This window comes from Patagioenas fasciata, chromosome 2 (genome assembly GCF_037038585.1).
Source record: "Patagioenas fasciata isolate bPatFas1 chromosome 2, bPatFas1.hap1, whole genome shotgun sequence".
Classification (NCBI taxonomy): Eukaryota; Metazoa; Chordata; class Aves; order Columbiformes; family Columbidae; genus Patagioenas; species Patagioenas fasciata.
In genome coordinates, this window is record NC_092521.1 from 95,533,503 (window position 1) to 95,557,752 (window position 24,250).

Consider the following 24,250-nt stretch of genomic DNA (forward strand, 5'->3'; position numbering starts at 1 on the left):
TGTGTAATCATTAATCATCAGCTTCAAAAAATATCCTTTTGAAGGTCAACAAATTACAAAATGCTGAGCAGATTAAGAGACTTCCCAAAAGCTCATGAGTTACCACTTAAGATAAAAGGAACTGATGATGATGATTCACAGCACTTCTTTATCCATAGATGTGTTCACTTACTTCACATAAACAGGTAATTTTAATGATTCACAGAAAGGGAAACAAAAAGGGGACATACTAAGCAGTAATGCCAGAAAATGCTATATAATAAAGTTCTATGTATTAAATTACTTAATTCCATGTGAAAAATCAAGCACTCCGTCTAGAACATAAGATTGTGCTTCTGCTGCATTCAGCTAGTCCCAAGAGAGGCCTGGGTGTGGACTCAAAATGACTTGCCCAACTGGTGGGCTACCGTCATGGAGCTTGTTGCAGGCTCAGCCTCTACCTCAGAGCCCAAGGGAAATGTATGTGCACAAATCCCCTGTGAATTTGGCAGAACTGGCACTATCCTGAAGTAAGCCTACTGGAAAGGTTGGCCTTGGGGACTGCAGAGGGCATGATTCTGAGATAACTGGGTGCTAAGCTGGAGGAGGGAGGAAAATAGCTTTCCAATCAACGTAATTATTTTAATGTGACTAAAATAATGTTATTTTCCCCAATCTTGTTCTCAGAACAGATAAATCATTTAACAACAAAATTTAGCCTGAGGAAAAAAAATACAGTATGGAAAACCAGTGTGAACTGGTTGACTATTTAATATTATATGCAAATTATAATAAGCTTGTAACTATGATCTGTGTTTCAAGCAACCTTTATAATAATACACTGTATAACCAGCCCTTCCTACAGTATTAGCAAATATAGTATTTTTAATGCAGAAGATATATAAAGTATGTGGCATATACAGCAGTAGAAACAATACATATGGTGCTTAATTCTGAACTACATATGCTGGGTATACTTCTGTGTTGAAAGTGTTCTGTCTGGAGGAAGAGATGGTATGGCAGTAGCTGGGTGAAGAACCTCTTAGTCATCCTTTCCACTGAAAGCTGGTGGCCATCATGCAGACAGGGTGAAGGGGAAATAGGGATCTCTGTCAAATGATAGTCAAATGAGAGAGGACACATGGAAGGCTGCTCTCCATTCCCCACATTGCTGGCTTACTAGAATACGTGACTGCCTCTCTATCCAGCAAAGCAGTTCTCTGACCTACAAGAAATAGAAACTTTATCTCAAGTAGGGCGTTTCTGAAGGAGCTCTCCTGCTAAATGGTCTCTCCACTGTAACTTACTGCTGCAACTTGCCGAGGCCAATGGATTAGCAGGAATGAAAAATGAGACCATTGGCTCCCAGACAAATAGCATAGGAGGGAAACAGTGCCTGTAGCTTAGACAAGGCTTTCCTCTCCTCTTTCAGTGAGTCATGAAAGATTCATTTCTGAGGTGAGTTTTGAGTCTTAAAGATAATTTAGCATGAGGAATGTAACTATTAATAGTGCAATTTCACCTCCGCTTGCTCTGTGTGACTCTAGAGAGACACCAGGCGTTCACTTGGACTATCATGTTTGCCTAAAAACTGTCACCTTCTTTGTCAATGTATCAGCTCCAAAAATCATACATGATCACTTCAGCAATAAAAACATGTTTAAAATCCCAGATTGTGCTGCCATCCTAGCAGAGCTACTGGAGAATGGGCTTCCAGTGTGCTGTGTTCCTTGTAGTGCCTGTACTGTGCTCAGCACCATCACTGTCTCATTCATGAGTGGGGCTCCTTTCCCTTCACACCTAAGCTGAGACAACAAAAAAGAGGAACAATTCGATGAAGGTACCGGATGAGACAGAAGTGGATGTAAGAAAGCGTCCCAAGAGACTAACCCATATCACACCATCAGCTACAGTCTACATGAAGATAGCTGGTAGGCTTTGAATCTTCCCATATCCTTCCTGCCACTTCCATATCAATGTAATAAAAAACTGCTATTTTCTCCTGCCAAAATGACATAGATGTGCTAATACTCTGACTTTAGGGGTCTCCTTTGGCTCAGGTAAGGTGTGCCCCTTCCTGAATCTACATAATGACAGTAGTGAGACATTTTAAGGGATGCCATGCATACTTGTTGCCACTAGACAAAATTAAATACTTAGGCTTTCTCCCATATGGTTTTTTCCCCTCAGGAGGATATCTCTCTTTTGTCATACTCTTACAAGAGCTTCGGCAACGACCATACAGTCCAGCCTTTTCTTTCTCCAATCAACATACCGATACCTCTCAGAATGCTGCAGAATTCAGGCATAATGTCCTCAGCCTTGCTTTAGTCTCCTTAGCTTGGGTGACGGAGTGTAATTGCAGTGGTGTTAGAGACCCAGCTACACCTGAAGGCCCAGATGTTGTAGCAGACAGGTATTAAATTGCCCTCCTGTGCTCCCCCTGTAATGGCTAGGGGGTTGATAGGCATGGGCTCACTGAAGCCAACATGATTTAAGCAGGTCAGGAACTGATACTTCCACAAAGCAGCAAAGAAGAGGAAGAACAGTACAGAACTGTCTGATTTTTCAACAGTCTAAATACACACCCCCTGTTTTCTTGTAAAATCAGGATAATAACATTCCTCTGAGAGTTGCTAGCAGAAAACGATGATTGCAAAACTAGGATAGGTCTCTGAGCACTACTGTTAGGATGACACCTACAGATATCCAGCCTTCATAGTAATGAGTCAGTCTTTCATGCTCTATTGCACACATGTTCTGCTGTCTGCTATAGGCATAAACATTTGTAATACTGCCCAAGTCATAAAAATCACAGACTGCTTTTCTTTTTTTTCTGCAAAATTCAAATAGGGGAGCCATGGAAAGGAGAGAATGCATATGCATTAACAATAAAGAGCAAAAGAGATGTGACTGTAACACATACTGGTTCTCCTGTTCCATTATATCCACAGCTCCAAGAAATACAGTCAAGCCCTTTGCCCATCCACAGTTTGTTCTCCTCTCCCCTCTTTCCTCAACAACACAACACATCCCCTTCCTTACACAGATACTAGTCACAACTGGTTTGAACAAATCCAGGCTTTCCAGTGATTTCACTTGGCAGTAGATCTAAAATTCAGTGTGGAGTCTCTTCTAGGACCACAGAGGGAGGCTGCTGGCTGTGAGAGTACCTGTGAGCACAGCACACTGGTTAGCCCCTGTACCTCCCTGAGTACCTCACAGCCAGCCTGCAGAGACTGTGCTAGCCTGATGCAGGCAGTGGCACACTGACTGGCTGGGTAAACCTGAGCACACAGGAGCTTTGGGAGCTGCAGGCTGCAGCCTAGCTCAGTCTGAGGCCATGTGTGCAGATTTACTTTTTCTATGCGAGGTGAATCTGATCTTGCTGGTGAAGTGAAAGCTGTCATTAGCAGGCAATACAGGTACATACTTTTTTTTTCTCCAAAGGCCCATTATTCCCCCAGATCTTTGTGAGAGCGTAAGTGGCTCACGTGCCAGCTGTGTTCTACAGAGCCAGCTCTGAAAAACTCCTGCCCCTGCACAGAGAGCTCTGTGAAGATGCTATCTGAATCAGTCCAGCTACTAGGGCACAGATAAGCTCATATTGTTTTACCTTGTACTCCCTTCTACTGCCTGCCTGTCCTTCGGTGCCAGTCTCTGGGGAAAGTCATGTTACATTTCACTCACTTTTCAGAAATCTTTTGTAGGAATGACTATTTGCTTCAATGTGAAAACACTATCAGGCTTCCTATTCTGTTCACATAACAGCTTACTCCATTCAGTGAGCCAGAAGCAGCTTTGCAAAGGCACAAACAGGAGTATAGGGGTCAGCTGGAGATGACAGGATAGCCTTTAACATGTGGGGTACTGGACCGTTTGATTCACCTGTTCCACAACGATTTGCACAGTAGGAATCTGAGAGTAGGTGATATTTACTTACAGAGATGATATGTCCTTTCAAGCCATGTGCTGAGTCTGCACACTCAATAACAGCACTTAGCTGTGGATAGCCCACCCCCGTCTTAATCCGAGTGGTACAGACGGAACCTGGACAGAGAATGAAAGGAAAAAAACACGGCCCATTAAGCTGCCAGAAAAGATACAGCTTGTTTTCTTCCTCTTGTGGAAAAAATGTGTTTCTACCTGTATTATGTTTCCCTCAGGAAGTCCCTATTGCCAGTGTTGGCTTCTCGTGGATAAAAGGAACACATAGGAACTTAAGTTTTGAAATGCTATCACACCACTTCATGAGAGCTGTAATTGAGGTGACTGATTTCCCTCCGTTCTTCTGCAGGGCCACAATTCTCAGTGTAGGTCTCATCAGTAATGCTTCCCTGTGAGGGAATTACTATATCACAAAATGTGAATCTGACTGAGCTGCCTGAAGGGAATGGGGACAGAAGGAACAGAGACCAGAGTCGCAACCCATAAGACTCAGCAGCAGCATTTAATAATTGAATATTTCTTCCAATAAATATATCTCTTTTCTACATACAGTTTTGAAAATAATTCTGATGGAAAATTTGTGCTCTTATTTTCTTTCTTTTTTTTTTTTCTGGAGATTTTCCACAAGGGAGAGAAACCCATCTTTTGCCTAGTTCTTAAAACAGAAATATTTGTTTGATTACAATAGTTGGGAACACAAGAAAATCAGCACACAGCACTTAAAAAGTGAGATAAGTAATCATCAGAAAGCTGCATAGTGTAATATTACAGGAAATATACTAGCTATATCTGATCACTTCAGTTATAGTTCAACATAGTAACATGGGTATAGATCTTTTGGAATACCTTCTCTATTTCTCTCCTCAAATTAAAAGTCAAAATGAGGACTGCTTTTGCCAGTCCCAGTCTTATATTTTAGGATAGAGACCACAAACGTCTGCATTATAACAAGAATTTCAAAACAGATTCTAAACCAAATACAGTGAAATCTGGATCCCTTCATGCAGCTCATATCTGGGTATACTAGACCTACCAGTAAAGTAAAAGTTTCCAAAGGTATTTTAAAGAACTGACAAGGTGAAAACACCGAGAAGTATTTCTGCAAAGCAGGAAGAAGATTAGTTTTAAAATAATCTCCACAGGGTATGCACTTATATATCTAATGCTTTATAATAAACCACAGCATGGACCATTATCTGGACCATTTTCACAGAATGGACCATTATCTGGAAAAGAGCCTCAATATCTGATCTTCTGTGAAGAACATTTGTTACTTGTGGTTTTGCATGCTCAACTTGTACAGATCTGTTCAGGAAGATCTCCAGAGGGAGCTACACAGCATTTACTCCTATGTCCATTCCAAGGCTACAAAGTATAATATTTCTTCTTTTATATTCTGAATTTGCCTGTGACAATTGCACCAGATCTCTATTGTTTATTCTTCACCGCTTTTGCAGTATTTCGTCGTTTGCTGTCTTCTGAGTGCTACTGCAACCTTTATTACATTGTTTTCTACGCTCAAATTAATTAATTCGTGAACTGTAACTATATGGCACTGTATAGTAAACGACCAGCCTGCACTGGCTGATCACAGCTATACTGTCAGTGGCAGTTGTGTTACCGAGTTTAAAATTGAGCCTATGCGCGGTGACCCCAGCTGCAGTCTATAAAGAAAACAGCAAGAGGAAGGAGCACTTGAACAAATGCACAAGAGTGGGAAAGAAAAAAGGGAAGACAATATGGCAATGTATGCCAGACGACAATATTAGGGTAGGGAAGGTAGGAAAAAACCTGTAAGAAGTTTAGGGTCCTCCCATTTAACCTGGGAACATTACAGTGATAGGGAGTGCATTAGTGTAAGTTTTATAGCATTACTATAGCATTAATGTAAGTATTATAGCTCCCAGGCAATAGTAACAGGTAGAGGCAATGTCATGCATGCTTCATGATTAATGCCATTTCATTTTTGAAGACAATGACAAGATGGTCAACCTCAGGACACAAATCATAAAGCTGTTCAGAAAACTATCTTTCCTTGATAGAAATAGATACCTTAACACAGTATCCTTTGGGCTGGGATGATTCAGCCCCTTCTCAATAGGCTAGAAAAAGTGTTCCTAAACACAACACATAACCACAGATACTGTCAGCAACTCAGTGCTTCCAATAATAGTCATCTTCACCGCCAGAAGATGGAATATTTAACACTTTGCAGCATGAAACACTAGCACCCTGTCCTTGTATTTCTTAAATATACTGTGTGCAAGGGCACTGTTATCTTATTGACCTTCATGGGTTTGGGCATCCCAATGGGCAAGCAAACAGCATTATACACTGGTTCATCTGGACAACTCCCCCACCAACATTACCATAAGTCACCCTAATTTCCCTGGATTTGACTTACCTGGTCCGATGCCCACTTTAATAATATCTGCTCCAGAAAGAATAAGTTCTTCTACCATCTCTCCTGTCACCACATTGCCTGCCTAGACAGAAGGAACAATATCACACACATGGGAGATTTCAAGACTACTGCAGTAAAGACTAACAGTGATAATGTAGAGTTTTATCCAGAGATTTTATAAGTTGAACTACACAGAGTCAGGAAGAAAATAGTTCACCATAATGTCCATTGTGTATGCCACACAGATTAAACAAATCATACGGGTACATTTCCAAGTCAAATGAATTTCATGATTGACCCAGGAAAACCCTGATCCTTAGGATCTCATCAGGATATCTGCTTTGTCTGCCATCCCTCTAATCTTCACCGAGCAGCTCTCAACCACATCATCTGTAACCATAGGGGCTATACAGTCAAACCTCTCCCTTACGTACAGTGCAACTCCTCCACCTCTCCTGCCCTGCCTATCCCTCCTGAACAGTCTGTAGCCCTCCATCCCATCTGCCTACCTCACTTTGTGCGAAGATGTTCAGATCTTATCTAAAACCCCAACAAATTTTCTTTTTCCAGATTTAGTATTTTGAGTAATGAAATAATAAGGAACGTTTTTATTTCTGCCATTTTGTACTTCGGTGCCAAAACTGGTATGTACATTCAAACTACGTAAATAAGGGTATTTATACTATATACATTAATTGGTTGTAAAGATGCCAAAGGTGAAAGGGGTTTGTTTCCCTCTGCATGAACTTTGAAGAGATGTAGAAGGCATGCTGTTTATGGTAAGACCTCAGAAAGAAGTCCTGAATTGTTCTGTGTTCTTTACCACATTTTCCCTTGCACTTCCATAGCCCTTCTCCTCCTCTGGCCTTCATCCTCGATACCTTTCTTGAAAGTGATGCCAGACCTTTCAGCCTTTGTTTTGCTCCTTCAAGTCATCAATTTCTTCTGTAGGCCTTCCACACTCCTAATCAACTTCTTAATCTTTGTGTGCCTTCATCCAAGACAGAATTTATAGTTCTTGAACCTGAGGAATGACAACTGTCCATAACTGGTACAAATGAGTTCTCACCAGGGCTTTGCACAATTCTTGCCTTTCCTATGGAAATATCTTGCCTAACACACAAGAATGCATTTGTCTGTATTACACTGGTGGGTTGTAGTCACCCTGTGATCTACTCATGCCTCCAGGAACATTTGCCTACTCCCACATTTCCAAACTGGAGCAGAAACTCCCACCTGACCTTGTGTTACCTATTTCTACTCTGCAGTTTTTCTTGCATGCTTTATTGACATAGGGGCCATCTTTTCTATCAGGGCTTCAACCAGTAAGGAGTATAACAGCTATAGAAACACACCATGAGATACAGCTTTTTCTGGCTCACAGATGTCATGAAATCCAGAATATGATGTGGACAAGGAAACCTACATTTCTTGAACCATGGTTTTCTGCAGTCTAAATTCAAAAGACCTCACCATGAACTTCACTGTTTCATACATTTGACAGCATCAAAGCATGAAGGGTGGAACCTGAGAGATGTGTTAAGGAGGCTTTCACCCATCAGTAACCTGCTGGAGTCCAGCTCCATGCTTTTATGACCAGGAGATCCAGCCCGCCACTAGCCAGGAAAGCAACGGACACACTGTGTAGGTGGGTTCTCAACAGGAAGCTGATAGTGTCAGTCTTGTCAATTTAGCAATGCATATCTGCCTCCTAGGAAAGGTAATAACCACAGCTGGCACTAACTGAGCTTCCATTTTGGAAGTTTAATTGCAGAAAGTGCCAAATCTGCTCATTTGTCACTGAAAAAGCTCCAAGAGATGAAACATTGGTGGGTCAGTGTGATGCAGTTAGTGGCACTGCTGTCTGTGGGGATCAGCTTTACCCTGATCTGTGTGAATACAGGTCTCAGAGTTTTTAAATGAAGTGTGGAAGCGTTTAGAGAATAGGAAGGTTGTTGCTGATCATGCTGATGTGGGCAAGGAGCTGGCTGGCTAGATGGCCATCTACCACTGAAAGGCAAATGCATCTCTCTAAGAGTCCCTATGTGCCTGCAAGATAGCTGCAAAGAAGGACTGAAGATTTCTGCTATTTATATGTTCACCTGAAACCACCTGAGTCCATGGGGGGGATGGGGTGGGGGAACGGGAGAGGGGAGAGAGGAGAAAAGTGAGAGGAGAGGTTGTGTTGGACCTACAATGATCATCTAATCTAACTGCCTGACCACTTGAGGGCTGACCAGAGGTTAAAGCAAGGTGTTAAGGGCGTTGCTCAGATACCTCTCAAATACTGACAGGCTTGGGGCATTAACCACCTATAAGGGAAGCCTGTTCCAGGGTTTGACCACCTTCTCAGTAAAGAAATGCTTCTGAATGTCAAGTTGGAACTTCCCCTGACTGATGCAGCTTTGAGCCATTCCCACACATCCTGGCACTGGATCCCAAGGAACAGAGCCCAGCACCCCCCTCTCCACTTCTTCTCCTCAGGAAGCCGGAGAGAGCAATGAGATCATGCTTCAACCTCCTCTCCAAGCTGGACAAGCCCAGTGTCCTCAGCCACTCCTCAGAGGACATGCCTTCCAGCCCCTTCCCCAGCTTTGCTGCTCTCCTCTGGACACATTCAACTACCTTCACATCCTTCTGAAATGGTGGGGCCCAGAACTGCACACAGTGCTCAAGGTGAGGCCGCACTAACGCTGAATCCAGCAGGACAATCACCTCTTTGCCCAGCTGGTGACGCTGTCTTTGATGCACCCCAGGATGGAGTTTGCCCGCCTGGCTGCCAGGGCACACCTGCTGACTCACACTGTCCCTGCTATCACCCAGCACCCCCAGGTCCCCTTCCGCAGGGCTGTTCTCCAGCCACTCCTCTCCCAATTTATACTGGTGCACAGCGTTACTTCATCCCAGGTGCAGAATGTGGCATTTGTTCTGGTTCAGTTTCATGCCACTGATGATTGTCCAATGCTCCAATCTCTTTAGATCCCTCTGCAAGGCCTCTTATCCCTCAGAAGAGTCAACAGCACCTGCCAGTTTGGTATCATCAGCAAACTTGCTAATGGCGCATTCAACTTCTGCCCCCAGATCTTTGATGAAAATACTGAACAGATCTGGGCCTGGAATTGGGCCCTGAGGAACACCGCTGGTGATCGGTCACCAGCAAGATGTAGACCCATTCAATACAACACTTTGAGCTCTGCCCTTCAGCCAGTGCATTGTCTACCTGCTCATCTCACCACCGGACAACTTGTCCAGAAGGATGCTGTGAGGGATAGTATCAAAAGCCTCACTAAAATCCAGAAAAACTACACCCATCACCTCCCCTTCATCTACTAGGCAGGTGACCTTATTGTGGAAGGAGATGAAACAGGACTTTCCTTTTGTGAACTTGTGTTGACTATGCCTGAACATTGCATTGTTCTTTAAATGTCTTTCAACAGCATCAAGTATGATCTTCTCCATAATTTTTCCAGCTACTTGGGTTAGACTAAAAGGTCTGCAGTTTCCTGGGTCTTCCCTCATGCCCTTCTTGGAAATTTGAATAATGCTGACTAGCCTTCTGTCAGCAGAGACCTCCCGACACTCCCAAGACCTTTGGTAGGGGACTAAGAAGGGTCCTGCTGTAACATCTGCTAGCTTCTTCAGTACTTTGGGATTAATCCCATCAGACCCATCATCAGACATTTGAAAACCAAGTTTGGTTTGGATTTCAGCTTTGTGGCTTGTCTCATGTCTACGGCATGTTCCTAACTAGAAAAACTGCACAAAATAAACTTGCATGAAGCACAAGTCAAGTTGCCCACATCATCTGTTTTGTACTTGTGCTGAGATGGGCTATTCATTTGTGGAGATCTGAATTTAGGATCTAGACATGTTTAGCAAACCTCTTACATAATGATATTCTGGGACTTATTGAGTGTTTATAGTAGCACTGATGTGGGCAGAGCAGGAGGCAAATCCTAAAATCCTTAATATTTTTGTATTTTTTTTTATTGAAACAAAACTCCTGCTGAAGTCAACAGAATGTACTCAGGGAATGCTGGGCAAGGCCTGTTCTCCACTTACTGATTTTTGGCTCCTATTTCACCATTTATTTATTTTTAACAAATTTTACTTCCCCCTTTTATTAGCCTGAACCGGCTGATAAGCCACCACCTGAGGCACTTATAAAAACAATGATACTGTCAGGCAGCAATTTGTGGTCTATTACACAGGACCACTTAACTTTGCTCAAAACTGCATTATATTGATTTAAAATAAAATAAAATAGAACAGATGGGAAATAAGGAATATTTAAAAGGTATAGTGTTTCCAGCTAAGTGCTGCTTCCTTTCTGCTCAGTGGCAATTTGTTATATTAAGTGTTGTACACTCCAAGGTGGGGTGACAGTGAGCATGCTGCTTACAACACTAAGGAAGCATTTTCTATCTGAAAGGCAGATGACTACCTGTGCAGTATGATACTCAGTGCACTACAACTTGGGGAAATACTGGAGTTCATGCAACAGATTCATAAATAGGACCTAACAAGTATTCAAGTCAGTGGCTCCACAAGATTTGGGATCAAATATGTATTTAACTTAAACAGTAGTGTCTTCTGATTAGCAGAGCACAGTGGGTTGTCAAACTGTCTCTTCAGAAATGCTAACCAGACGTTTAATGTTAAGTTACTACTAGAGAATGCTGGAACTGCATATGTTGATTCAAAATGCTCATCCTAGCAGGGAAAAGCACTTATGTCCCCAGCATACATTTTTTTCCTGGAATGCATGTACGCACATCAGTGGTTTCTGTCTTCCTGAATCTGCAGATCCTTAACAAATTTTCAGGGAAAATGTGGAGCTCTACATAGCAGACTTCAACCTGCTGATGCCAGGCTTGCTTATTTTAGGTACCTTTTCCAGACCTCAGAGAGGACAAAAAACACTGCGAGAGAAACAGCTATCTGTGTGTGAAGAGACCCTAGTATGACAGCTGAAGAGCAGGGAAAGCTGTTTCCTCACATCCAGCTGAGCTGTACTTGCACTGAAACCAATGCCTGCTTTACACTGATGCCTGTATGACAGCTAAATAGAGGCAAAAGGGCTTTTGAAAGCCACACATGTACGGTAAAACCAGATTACATCAACTAAAAAAAAAATCTGAGAAAGTGAATACAGAAAGACTGAGACTACAGAGATGAAACCCCCTTAAAATTAACTAAGATCATAAAGCAAGTAAAGTAATTGGAACTTGTACAAAGAAGATGGACAATATTGCAGACAATACATTTTGTAGTGTATTTGGGCAAGTGGTCAAGGAACATAGTAATTGTTGGCAGTATTGCATTAGTGAAAACCATGTTCATCTTAATGATGAGCCTAGGTACCAATACATTTCTAATTTGCTGCAGAGCTGCCTTTCTTGAAAGAGATATACCCCTGTAACTACCTTACTGCTAATCTAACTTTGCTACCCTTGGTAGTAAAATAATAGCATCAGTAAGAACAGATAAGTCCCTGCAGCTCAGATAAACTATGATGCTTTCAATGCAGTCAGTTATTAGGGGCTACAACAAATTACCCTGGCTGCGGGCCTGGCTTTATACACTCAGAGTGACATTCAGCTGTACCATTTGAGGTTTCAAGTGAAAGTCACCCTGGTCCACCCTGGCATTATCCAGGGTGACTGCACTGTGGGTCAATCCTGAGGGAAGTCCTGAGCTCAGAAAAGTCAAAGGGAGTTTCACTACTGACTTTAATGGGATCAAGATTTCATCTAGCAGGAATATAAAAGCTTCAGCTTCTCTGACAGAGATGCAAAAATCAGTGAACACAGTAGGGCAGTGCCTCTGAATTTCAGTCAGGCATTTGATACTGTGCCTCATAAAAGCCTGCTATAAATGTCGACTCACAGTGACTAAGACAGGAACACTGCTGCACTGATTGAAAGCTGCTGGCAAATGGCAATGGATCAAGCTGGGGAGAAGTGTCTGTGATAACAGTTCTCAAACTTTCCTCTTGTATCCTAGAGGAAAGCACAGTCTGTGCCTCCACACTAAAAGGAACACTGCCAAAGGACACTTCCCACCCACCAATGCAAGAGGTGCTTTACCGTAAGACGGAGAGATTATGCCCTTTGTAAGGCCGAGCCATATCAGGTGGATATTTGCACTTAGCATTGTGCCTGACCGAAGACAGCCTCAGCAGCATCACTGTCTCCTCCCCTGAGATCCCAGCTGACTCCTGCTCTGAGACCCCAGCAAGGGTGGACATGCCATGACTGCAATGATGGCTGCTTGTTCCAGATATAAACTGGGAGCAGTCTGCACGGCTTTCTCTGACTGAATTCTGCCTCCAATAAGCTCCTGAGAAGTTCTGCTATTGACTTCAAGAGGAGCAACAGTTTCTGGCCCTTGCTGTTTTCCTCTGCTCCTACATTGCGATTCTGCTTGCCTTCCTCTCTGGCCCACATCTTGTGGGCACTACTGCATCTGCAAGTGTGCTCCCTCCCCAGTCTTTTCCTTTCTGCCACACTCCCTGCTCCCTTCTCTTGGGCTTCTTCTGTATAATGAACAGAGAACACTACAAAAAGAAAAATTCATGATAAAAACTTGGCAAAGCTTGCTGGCAAAGATATCTTACCTTGCTAAACAGAAGAACCCTAATGTCTGCAATTACACTAATAAATAAGGACTATGCTTACTGTAATATAAAGGATCTGACCCTCCGTCCTGAAGGTGAACTGAATTTTGCTTTAGACTTCAGTGAGTAGGCACAACCCAAGCACGTAATGCTGTACTACAACAAAACACCCCACCATTACTCTTGATTCTGGGAGGCAGTGCTGCATTGGTGAGACACTCGGGAGATTTGAATACTGCTTCTTCCTCCATCCTCCATCTAATGAGTGGTTTGAGGCAAATCATGTTGTACTGTTCTGCTCTTGTTTGTCTTCCCTATCCTTTGTGTTTCACAGAGAAACTGGTCTTTGTAAATTAATATGAAAGGCAGGAGTGAAAAGAGCTTGTGTCTGAGCCAGGCAGAAGAAAATAGTAATGTGATTATAAAAGCAAATATTTTAAAAGGCAAAAACCTGCATTTGTAAGGTTGTTACACAAGAGATATCCTCCATCTGCACTGGAGCACCAGCCACAGAGTACTCTGTTAATCACAGTTGCTTTGCACATCACCTTTCAGCCTCAGAGCTGAACCCGTTACATGGCCCCTGCAAATACATGTTCCCTGAGACCCGGGATTGGGTTACTGTTATGTACTGCACTGCAGCTGACTGTGGAATGAATGGTCAAGCTGAGGAAAGCAAACAAGACAGTCTGCAAGGTCCTGGAGATCACTTTGAGGTATAAGAAAGCTCCTTTATTTTTATGCCTTCTATTTAACTGCTAATCCTTTTGTTTGAAAGACACAACAGCAGAGAACACACTGCAGGCATAGCACAGAGACATCAAAGAGGACAGAACAGGTAGATGCAGAACATGTCTTTCAGAGTACCATAAAAAGAAGCCTAGACGAGCTCCTGCATTTCAGCCAGGAATAGCTTCAAAAGGCCATTTTGGCAAACACTGTAAAGTAAACCCATTTGGAGGCAGGGTAGAGGTGTGTGTCCCTAACGGAATCAGACTTTCAAGGACTGCACAGACCCTGAAAGCTTTGGAAAATAAAAAGTTTTTGAACACCCCAAGTTTATTAGCATGCTTTTAGGAATGGAAATTATCCCCGCACAGGAGACAAAAAATATAAGCCATACTAAACCATGTTAAGAGAAAGGAGCTACAATCAGAGAAGGCAACTGAACAGGTCAGGTCTGTATGTGTGTTCAAACAGGTGGTGCTGTCAGGACAATAAGACTTGAAGTAATTATAACCTTAGTCACAGAAGCAGAGAAACTAAGCAGGTAGCTTAACAGATATGGGAGGTGGATGAGACTGGTTTAAGGACCTTGGACTAAAATCTGTGCTTGATACCTGACTTTGACATTTGACCTCCTGTACCTTCTGGGCAATTCATCTTAACCAGTTGAGTTCCCTCCTCAGTCAGCAAAGTCAGCACTCTGTGGGGAGGTGGAGGAGGGTATGACACACAATGTTCTTTCCACTCCTGATAGAGAAGATTATTTTTATATATATATATATATAATTTTTTAAACTGTGTGGTTTAAGCTCCCTTCCTCCCACAACTCTTCAAGCCAAATACACTGGAGTAATCACATCACTAGGGACAACACTTCTGATCCAAAGCAAGGAAACAGCTCCTTCCCTCACTGCAGTGAACACGGAGCAGGAAGCTCAAAAAGCCCACATCTATCATTTCACACTTCCAAAAGCTCTCCCCAAAGCCACAGGAAATATGGCCATACCAAAAAGATTCTCATGTCTGCTGGGAGCTGTTGAAGGATGCCTATTAATTAGCCTATGGAAACCCAGAACCCCACAAGCATTCCAGCCCACTGCCATTTTCCAGTGCACCATCATTAAGAGGCAAGAACACCACCTTCCTCCAGCATGGAAGGAAGAAACATAGTCTCCCCTGAGCTGCCTGAATGTGCAGTTTTCTACTGAACCAAGTCAGAGCGGGCATTTATGACCATTTATACTCCATGTTTATTTTACATATGCAAAGCTTTGTGCCTGGAATGAAAGAGTGAGAAAGTGTTGCTTAAACACATGATTTTTTGTGGCACTGGCTTGAAGAAAGGCTGGTAGCCTCATTAAGAATCTGTTGCCTGATTAAGAATTCCTGCTGTTCTCACAGAAACAAATTCAGACTCATTTCTTCAAGGGCCCTGGGAAACAAGTAGGAGCAGTAGGGCTCTACTGCAAGGAGTCCCGTGTGCCAATGCAAACATCCTACTCTCAGTGCAAAAGGGCTGAAGGAAGTGTGGCATTAGTGTTGTGAGAAGTGACAGTAACATCACAGAAGGGGATGAAAAGCCCCTGAATTGACTGTTTTTCTCCCTGACGACCCCATCCACAATTGCACAGCACCCCTACAATTCTTATCACAGGCAAAGATTAGCCTATATTCAGCTGTCTTTCATAGTGATCTGATAGGTGGAAAAAGTAATTTGCCTCAGTTGGCCAGAAATGTTGGCGCATTCCCACAGCAAACCTCAGCTTGGAATCACCAAAATAAACCTACACACTTTATGATTAGAGGTCACATCTGCTGTGGGAAAGACGATGTGAGCAGGAAAAAAATTAGATTCACCCACCCTGTCATGCCCACATCGAACTGCTGTATCAGAGCACACAGTGAACATTCCCAGATAAATTATCAACAACGGAAGTCTGACAATTCCAATATGTTATTAAACAGTCATCATTTAGCTCAAAGTCAACATCTTGCTGGACTGAAAGGGCAGATGAATAGAGCTGCCCTCTATTCTCAGAAGGGTATCTGTCCATATGTATTTGTCTGGAAGACAAGAGGTTTGAGTCAGACTCTTTCTTTCTTTCTTTCCTTCTTTCTTTCCCTCTCTTTTTCATTTTTTTAAATGAGGACTCAGAAATTGATGGAATTACCACAGAGCTTCTGATGCCTACCAAGAAACCTCTGGCCCTTGTGTTTGCACAAGATTATACCCCCAGACACACCCTCTGCCCTTTCTACACACTTACCATAATGGTGTGATGTGGGAACAGGGCACGGACAGACTTCACAAACTCCACAAAGTGTTCTGAATAGCCATTTGCCACATCCAGGCAGATGTATCTGACAAGTGGAATGGCCTCTAGAATACTTGTTAGCTTGTCCAAATCAGCTTTTCCACTACCTGAGCTTGCTGCTACATGCTAGAAAGACAGGGAGAGCAAAATGGAGTAGCAGTTGGTAAAAACGGAGATAAACACATACTTTGTATGTTTTTTTCTGCATAGGCTTGGGAGGATTTATGCTAGAAACTAGTGAAAATCATACAATATAATATTAAACAAATATCTTCATGGGAATATCAATTTGTTACTTCTATTTTGTTTAAAGGCTCTAAAATAAAGCAAAATTAGCATTTTATCAGCTCTTCATTCACAAGTGGATTCTCATAGGCAAATATAATCACCTGAGACAGATGAGAGCTCAGTCCTACTCACATGAAGACAAACAAGCCCTAACTTGGTATATTTCCAGAAAGGCAGACTGGCAAAACCTGGGGCACTGTGAGAGAGTGGGATATGGATCTTTAAGTTCACCAAACACTCCCTTGATCTAGAGTATCACAGAATAGTTGAGTTTGGAAAGGACCTCTGGTGACTGCATAGTCCAACTGCCTTGCTCAACTAGGGTCAGCTACCATTGAAAACAAGCAGATTACTTCCTCCTTTGTGTTTCTATGAATTCTTTCCAATAGAGAAATAGTTTCCACAGCTGTTGGCCCACAAAACCTCTGCAGAGATCCAGGGTCACAGCACGAGTCAGTATTTAATCACTAGAAGATCCTACTCCAGTGATTAGGAACCACAAATGAGCTAAGTGCCGAAGTGTTCAGACACAGGATATTCCTGGGAGCATTTTCTACCCTGTAGTGGCATATAAGCAACCCTGATGAACCTAAGTGATAGGCTGGCTTTCAGACAATCCTGTAATCAATAGTCTTTGTAATATAATTCTAAAATGTGCCAGAAGTAAAGATACAATACAGCTGTGTGTCTTTTCCACACAGAAAAAGTTTCAAAACTGAACTGAACTCCAAGGAGGAGGGGAGACAGCCAAGCACACTCTTATACTGCTTCTCCTGGTGTAGGGGCATGCCAGAAGAACACAGAAGAAATCTGCGTATGAAAAAGTTGGAATCTAAGTCAATGTTTAAATCTAGTAAATGGTGTTTCTCTGTAATGGCTTAGGCTAGGACCCTGCAAACAACTGAGGCAGCACAGCTAGTAGTAGCACAGAGTGAGCTCCAATCCAAGGAGGTAGATGAAGGATACATATGTGCCTGCAGACTCTGGATCTGCTAGCACACCTGATAGCAAAGACCCTGCCTAGCTCAGGGGTGTGCAGGGGCAACCCGTGGTTGGGTTACTTGAGGCTACTGACACTTGCGGTCTTGGGCTTCTCCCTCACCAGCACTATCACAGCTCCTAACAACAACAGAGGCTATTTCCAAGTATTTCCTTCTTTGTTCAGGGTACTTCTCTGCTTCTATTGCAGCCATATATAAACTTTGCTTTTTTGCATCTTAATATAAGCAGTTTCATAATGGACTCACACAGCTATTCATTTTAAACAAGGACAAGCCACTTCTCTTGATGCATTTAAGCACAGCAAATACCTTCATTCCCCAAAACACACTTGACAACAGTATTCCCAAGAGATCCTAGTGTATGTGAGTTCAGAACAAAGCAATAAACCATAATAATTTACAGTATGAAAATGTACCTCAAGGCATTCTGGGTGATTGGCAGCAAACAGTTTCCATTCTTCCAAAGAATAATGCTTGTGAATTGCAGTGAACATTGCATGCTAGCAAAAATAAGAAAACTGATATTAATGTCCAAGTTAGTTGTATTTCCCCTCAGCTGTGGACTAGCAAGTTACCAGAAATTCCCATTTTAAGTATAGGCTCATCCTACTTGAAAGAAATAGTAACAGTGAATAACAGACCAGGCAACTCCAAATGGCTATTCAAAGGTAACTTGGCATACTTAGCCAACCTTTCAGGATCAGATTTCTGATGGGTTTGATGAAGTTATGGCCAATATTTTGAATGTGCTTAAGCACTGCAAGAGATTAAGGAGAGATTTGAGGCCAGAGGCTAATTAACTAGCAACTCCTGACTGCTGCAGCTTTATCCAGTAACCTATGTTTTAAAAACTGTTGTCAACTAATTGTTGGTTGGTTTTTTTTTTGATAGGAAGCACAATATACACCTGAAAAACTAAGCTCTAGATGCTCCACTTGAAGCTGAGCTACATCCACGACAGAAGCTTCTCAAGCATCTTCGCTGAAACTATCTTATATCTGGTGCCCTGGCTCCAGTAACTGTATTGCTGGAAAAGCACAGCTGCTTCACAGTGAAACTACAATCTCTTGTTCTGGATTTTTAACTCATGTCCCCCTGGTCTCTAACAAACATAGCTAAAAATTAACAAAGGCTGCTCACTGTCACCCAGTGTCTCCCCAGTTGTTGTAGAAATAAGAATCAAGACTTACTTTTGCCATAACCACAGCCATTTCAAATGTCCCCACAGTGTCCATGTTTGCCACTATAATGGGAATTCCTGTGTATGTCTGCTTGGAGTTGCGGAAGGTGAAGGTACGCGTGAGGTCGACCTGCAATGAATAGGCACACATTCCGCTTAAGTAATTGATCATAGCCTAGCAAGAGTTTTGCCACTGACTTCAGTTACAGCAGGCTTGCACACTGCTCCTTAATTTTCCTCACATTTCCTGTTCTTCCTCCTTTCATTTCACTATTACCTCATTTTATTTACCTTGTTACAACTTCTGCCTTACAACTAGGAAAGAAAATATAAAAGTAAAATAACATTTTTTGTGTTTAAGAGCATTTTTGCTCAAGAAAGAGAATAGAAATTATGTATATTAAAAAATAAAAATTAAAAACAAAACCAAACAAGGCAGAAGTGGTTGGAAAGGAAAGGGCAATGAGGAGCGTGGATTATTTTCCACAGAAGTAACCTTAGCTGCTTGTTTGGCTGCCTGAGAAACCCAAGCTGAAGTCCTAATTCTGCAGAAGTCAGAACTGGAACTCCCTCTGTCTCCAGGGGATAGAGGGCTTCGTCCCAATCTTTGATGTAAATGACAACATAATATTCAAAATCCAGCTCTTACCTTTGGCTATGGTTACCAGTACTCTTGCCATACAATATAAGCAATCATACCCTTGCTTACTAAACCATGATGCTGCTAGTTTCTAAGTTAATTTCTTACAGTTGTGTCAGCCTTCACTTTCAAAGTTATTCCTTCTTCAGCATCCTCAAATGATCATGGTAACATCGGGCATTTTGCTCCTCCCATTTATTTGCAAGAGGTAATACCAAATTTAGATCATTTCCCACTGCTCTACTTAGCATCTTGCAAAAGGGAAATAAAAATCTAGAAATCCACACAACTGTTAAAAGGTTCATCTCTTTACTAACAGTGAAAAGGTAGGCTCTTTCACAGTTTTCATTACTCCTTACTTCAGTCTTAGCCCAGGAACATTTACAGACCTGAACTGAAATCTATCACCAGAAAGGAAGCAATATAAAAAAGTACAGGACTTTGATTATTTATTGACAACATTCTTTGAGCACTGTCATATTGCAGGCTACATTCTGATTGATTCATGTGGTGGGGGTTTATTGCTGATTTGTTAAGAGAAAGAACTTGGTGACTCAGTGGTATTTTGTGAAACAGGTTCTCATTTTGTATAAAGGAAGGGTCACTTGGGTGAACAAGCTAAGATACATCTTAACGGAGACTCACCCTTCTTGTCATTTACTATCAGAGAGGCCTAATTCTCTACCCATCACTAATGATATAATGTCCTTATGGGAATTTCAGCTGCAGATAACATGAGAAAATTGTATGAAGAAGGTAGGTATAAATATGAAAATTTAATGTATTTTATTCACTTTTAATGCAATTTATTAACTAGAACCAGGGGAAAAAGGACAGAGTATCACATACAGACTATGTACCAGAACCACTGCTTTACAGTTTTCCACAGGAAAAATGTCTCTTTCAAATGAACTTAAGAAAGAAGAAGAGAAGAACAGTATGTTTAAGAAGAAAAGACTGAGGCAAGATGCAAAACTACAAGGGGAACACAAGGTCATTACTCTTTCAGTGATTCTCACCTCTACTTCCTGGGATTTTTCACATATGACTTCCTTTAGCCAGTCAGCCAGATGGACCTCATGCAATTACCCACACAACTGATAATACTGTAATGGAAGGCATTTATGAGGTATAAATTTATGAGGGATAATTGCAGGGCTTCCCCTAATGAGGCTTTTGCTCTGTAAGAAATGGCACACTGGGTTGGACACGTTTATGTGGTGCCCTAGTTCTCCAAACGGCCAGTAGAATCAGATGTCTGGGAAGGTAACATAAGAACAAGACAAGTTTTGAAAGATTATTTCCCTAGCCTACCTTCTCAGGTCCTAAGAAGCTGATGCTTTGAAGACAAAGGTCTTCTCCCATCCATTCTGGTAAATAGCCACTCATGGAGAAAGAATTCACCTTGTAATTTTTTTAACTCTTCACACCTCCAGCCTCTCCAATATCCCATAGCAATAAATGTCAAAGACTAATTATACATTACATAAAAACTATGACCTTTGCTTGATAACGACATTCTGTGCTTCCTGCTTCTTATTTTGTAAGAGAAAAATCAACAGCCACTTCCCAGTTTCACCTTTCCCATTCCAATCCTCACTTCGCAGACTTCTAGCCTATCCTCCACAGCTGTTTCTTCTCCATACTGAACAGTCCTAGTACGCTTAGTTTTCTTCTCATGTGGAAACCACTCAATACTGCTGATCATCCTGGCTACCATTCTCTGTACCTGTTCTAGCATATTATGCTGTTCTTGTGAAGGGATCACCAGGGGTGTGTACTCAAGATGAACACACCAAGGAGGATCGCAAAGCTAACTGGTTTTCCTTAGTTCCTCTAGTAGCACTTCTGACCATCTCTTTGTCGCTTTCCTGAGTGGTAACAGATAATTTATAGCTTATTGTTCTATGCATTATAACAAAATAACTTCTGACTCTAGGGTTGCTCACCATCACTCAACAATAGCAAAAGTTTCTTTAGAAAGAAAATCATTAAATGGATTTTTTAACTCCTACGTAGACCTTCCACAGATGAAAGTACTAGGACATAGACTGTGACTGTTGTGTTAAAGCTCCCTGGACTTATTTGAATTTACAAATTTAAATTAATGTCTGGACTTCCTACAGGGTCCTTGTCTGGTGAACACAAAATGGACAGCCTGGAGAGACAAGTCCAGCAAAGGCAAGAATAGCAGGTTACGTGAGTACCAAGACCGCACAGACAGACAATGCTGCTCCCACTCCAATCATTGCTTCAACCAGTTTTGACACCTGAATTCAAGCTTCACATTTTATGATATCTTTTCAAAAAGAGAAAGCAATTGTGGAAAATGAAGACAGTGCAAGGAATCAAAACCAAGTGCCAACATAGCAGACCTACACGAAGAGCTGCAAACATTCCAAAGTGCCTCTCTAAGAAGCTGACTTAATCCCAGTTACTACATAAAAAGCTACCCTTGCGCAAAAGGAGGCATTCACACCAGAGGAGCAGACGCTTGCTGATATAAGCTTCAAAGCAGCAGCTTGCTGGGTAACAGGCTCTGTAGTATGCTGCCTCTGTTCTTCTGCCAGAACTATTTATTTATATTCTTGTTTTGAAGCAGGCTGGGGCTGTCCATTTCAGATCTGGCTTGCACAGACACTGTTTATTCCTGTTGCTACAGCCTCAGTGATGGTGTCCAATTTCTTAACCTTCACTGGTTTCCACTGACCCCCCTGATGACATGCACTTTTTCTCATGTGATATGTTTTTAACAGTTCATCAGAGCCACCCATTACAACCTTGCCATATCAGCTCGCGTTCCTCCTATCATTTTCCCTTCCCAGCAGCCCTTCTTTCCACAGACTGCACTAAGCTAAATATACAAAACACCGCGCTTCAAGGAGCCATGTGTCACTCACTGGAGCACAGCTCCACCTGTTTGCCAGGCCAGCACAATGAATTTTAAAGAGGGTGTAGGTCCCCAAGCAAATGGCCGGAAAGGGCCTACAGGCCTTCTGAGCAGTAATTGCACACGATGAGGAATTGCTCAGCCTGGACACCGTTCTTTGTAACTTAAAAATGACTAGCCAGAGATTACCTTTCTACTGAGGGGGGCTGTCCAATCTTAGACCTTCATAAAAGGAAAAAGTTTTGCCTGGTTGTTGCCCACAAAATCCCTGGCCGTAGCCCCGTAATAAACACGGCCACCTCGCTTCCCTTCCCAGTCTTGTCTTTCTACCTCACTTGATTTGTCTCAGTCTCTCACAACTTCACTTCCCCTGGAGAAAAGCTTAATCCTCTTTCCATCCCTCAGCACAATGTAATTCTTTTATTAGTCAAACTAAATCCTTTGTTAACCTTGAGGTTATGTGAGGTAAACAAGAAGGCACCTTCAGGCCAGAGGCAGCCATCTTTTCTGTAGAGACAATCCTCGCAGGATTTCCTGGGGTCTTTCCTAATCCCTGCTGAGAAATAACTACTATCTCAGCTAACAGTGGCCCTGGGCCAACGAAGGGACACGGAACCCTGGGCAGCCCGGGTGACAGGTAGATGGCTGGGCTCTGCCGGCACAGGTCACACAGCAGCAGTAGGCAGGTCACAGGGGCTGACATCAGTGAGGGTGAAACGCACCCCACCACCCCAGGTTTCCACCGGAATGGGATCCCTGTCCGGGGCACTCTCTGCCATGGGAAGTGCTCCCCAGCATCTTCGCCAGCTGTTTGTTTTTTGGTTTGTGGTTTGTTTTTTTTTTTGGTTTGGTTTCTTAATTATTTTATTAGTACTATTTTCTTTTAAAAGAGCATGTCAGTTACTCGGTAACAGCACCGCCCACAACCGCCGAGGCTGAGGGTGAAAATGCCGGCCGGTGCACACGGCCGGCTTTTGCCGGGCCAGGCTGCGGAACTACAAACCAGCTCGCCCCTTGGCAGAGCTGTCGGCTCATCGCTGCCCCTACTGCAGGCAGCTCCCCCCGCCCCCAAAAAAAACCGGAGTTCACCCCCCACCCCGCTCAGCGCCGCAGAAATCCGCAGAGGCATCTGTTAGGAGCAAACATTTTCCCTCCCCCCCCCCCGCTTTTTATTTTTGCTGAGGAGCGGGGAGGACGGCGGGGCATCAGCTTGCAGCGCCCTCCACCCCCTGCTCCGCCGGGGACGGGGCTCGTCTCGCCAAGGGAGGGGGAAACGCCGCAGGCTCCCTAACCCCGGCCCCCTTCTCCCAGAAGCAGCGGCATCTCCCCCCCGCCCCGCCACGCAAAGGGCGTTTCGGTCGGCGAGGGCATTGCTACGTTAGACTGGGGAATAAAAATAAAGCAAGGAGGTAGGTAGGGTTAGGGAAGTTAGGCGCTGAGAGCAGAGAAAAAGCATGCTGGGTTCCAATGCCCCCACCTCTGATCTGCTTTTGAGGCTGCTTCTTTTAGGTCTGAGCAGGACATCTTTAAAGTCCAGTTTGAGGTCTGCGTCTACCCGGGGCATCTTGCTGGGGCGGCGGGATGCGGGGGCCTGGGCTCTCCTGGCGGCGGCGGCGACAGTGGCGGGCCCGCTGCGCTCTCTCCGCTCCGCTGCACCGCGCCGCCTGCAGAGCCGCGCCGGCCAAAGCCTGCGGGCTGCGCACGGAGCTTATTTATAGGGCGCGGGGCGGCCCGGGCCCCATCGCTTTATTAGGAGAGGGTTGTTTTTAGCCGGGCAGTTGGCCGCCCTCTGCCCTTTCTCCCGCCGTAGCCACCCCTCTTTCTGCGCCAGGCTGGACGCTCTGTGTGTGGCGGGAGAGCGGTAGGAAACAGGGACGCTGTGGCCTCCCGCAGCTGCCCGCGCCGGGCACGGCAACAGCACCGCCGGCGGCACAGCGGCCTTAAGGTCAAAGCAAGGGCAGAGGAAATGGCGCCTCCATGTGACCGAGCGGGCGGCCGCCGAGCCCGGCGCCGCTGCAGCGTGTGGGAGCTCGCCGCTGCCAGGCGGCCGCTGAGCTGCTGAGCTGACATCTTGCGCGGCCCCGCCAGCCCCTCCACTGCCCTGGTTGGTGGCTGCGGATCAACCGCCGCCCGGCGCTGGCGGTGCACAAGTCTGATGAGGAGCAGCTGAGGGAACTGGGGCTGTTTATCCTGGAGAAAAGGAGGCTGAGGGGAGACCTCAGTGCTGTCTACAACTACCTGAAAGGAGGTTGTAGCATGG

At 43.7% G+C, this 24,250-nt stretch overlaps 1 protein-coding gene across 1 annotated transcript in view; it reads right to left on the reverse strand.

The window, feature by feature from the left end:
* GMPR (guanosine monophosphate reductase) overlaps positions 1-23,954 on the reverse strand; it is a 47,127-nt gene extending 23,173 nt beyond the window's left edge. The window contains exons 1-6 of the mRNA XM_065830674.2: positions 23,468-23,954; positions 18,471-18,590; positions 17,697-17,780; positions 15,944-16,117; positions 6,332-6,413; positions 3,923-4,029 (exon numbers count right to left, since the gene is read on the reverse strand). Coding sequence (XP_065686746.1) covers positions 3,923-4,029; positions 6,332-6,413; positions 15,944-16,117; positions 17,697-17,780; positions 18,471-18,590; positions 23,468-23,554 — 654 coding nt within the window. The 5' untranslated portion in view covers positions 23,555-23,954. The remainder of the gene's footprint in view (positions 1-3,922; positions 4,030-6,331; positions 6,414-15,943; positions 16,118-17,696; positions 17,781-18,470; positions 18,591-23,467) is intronic.
* Positions 23,955-24,250: the final 296 nt, after the last annotated feature.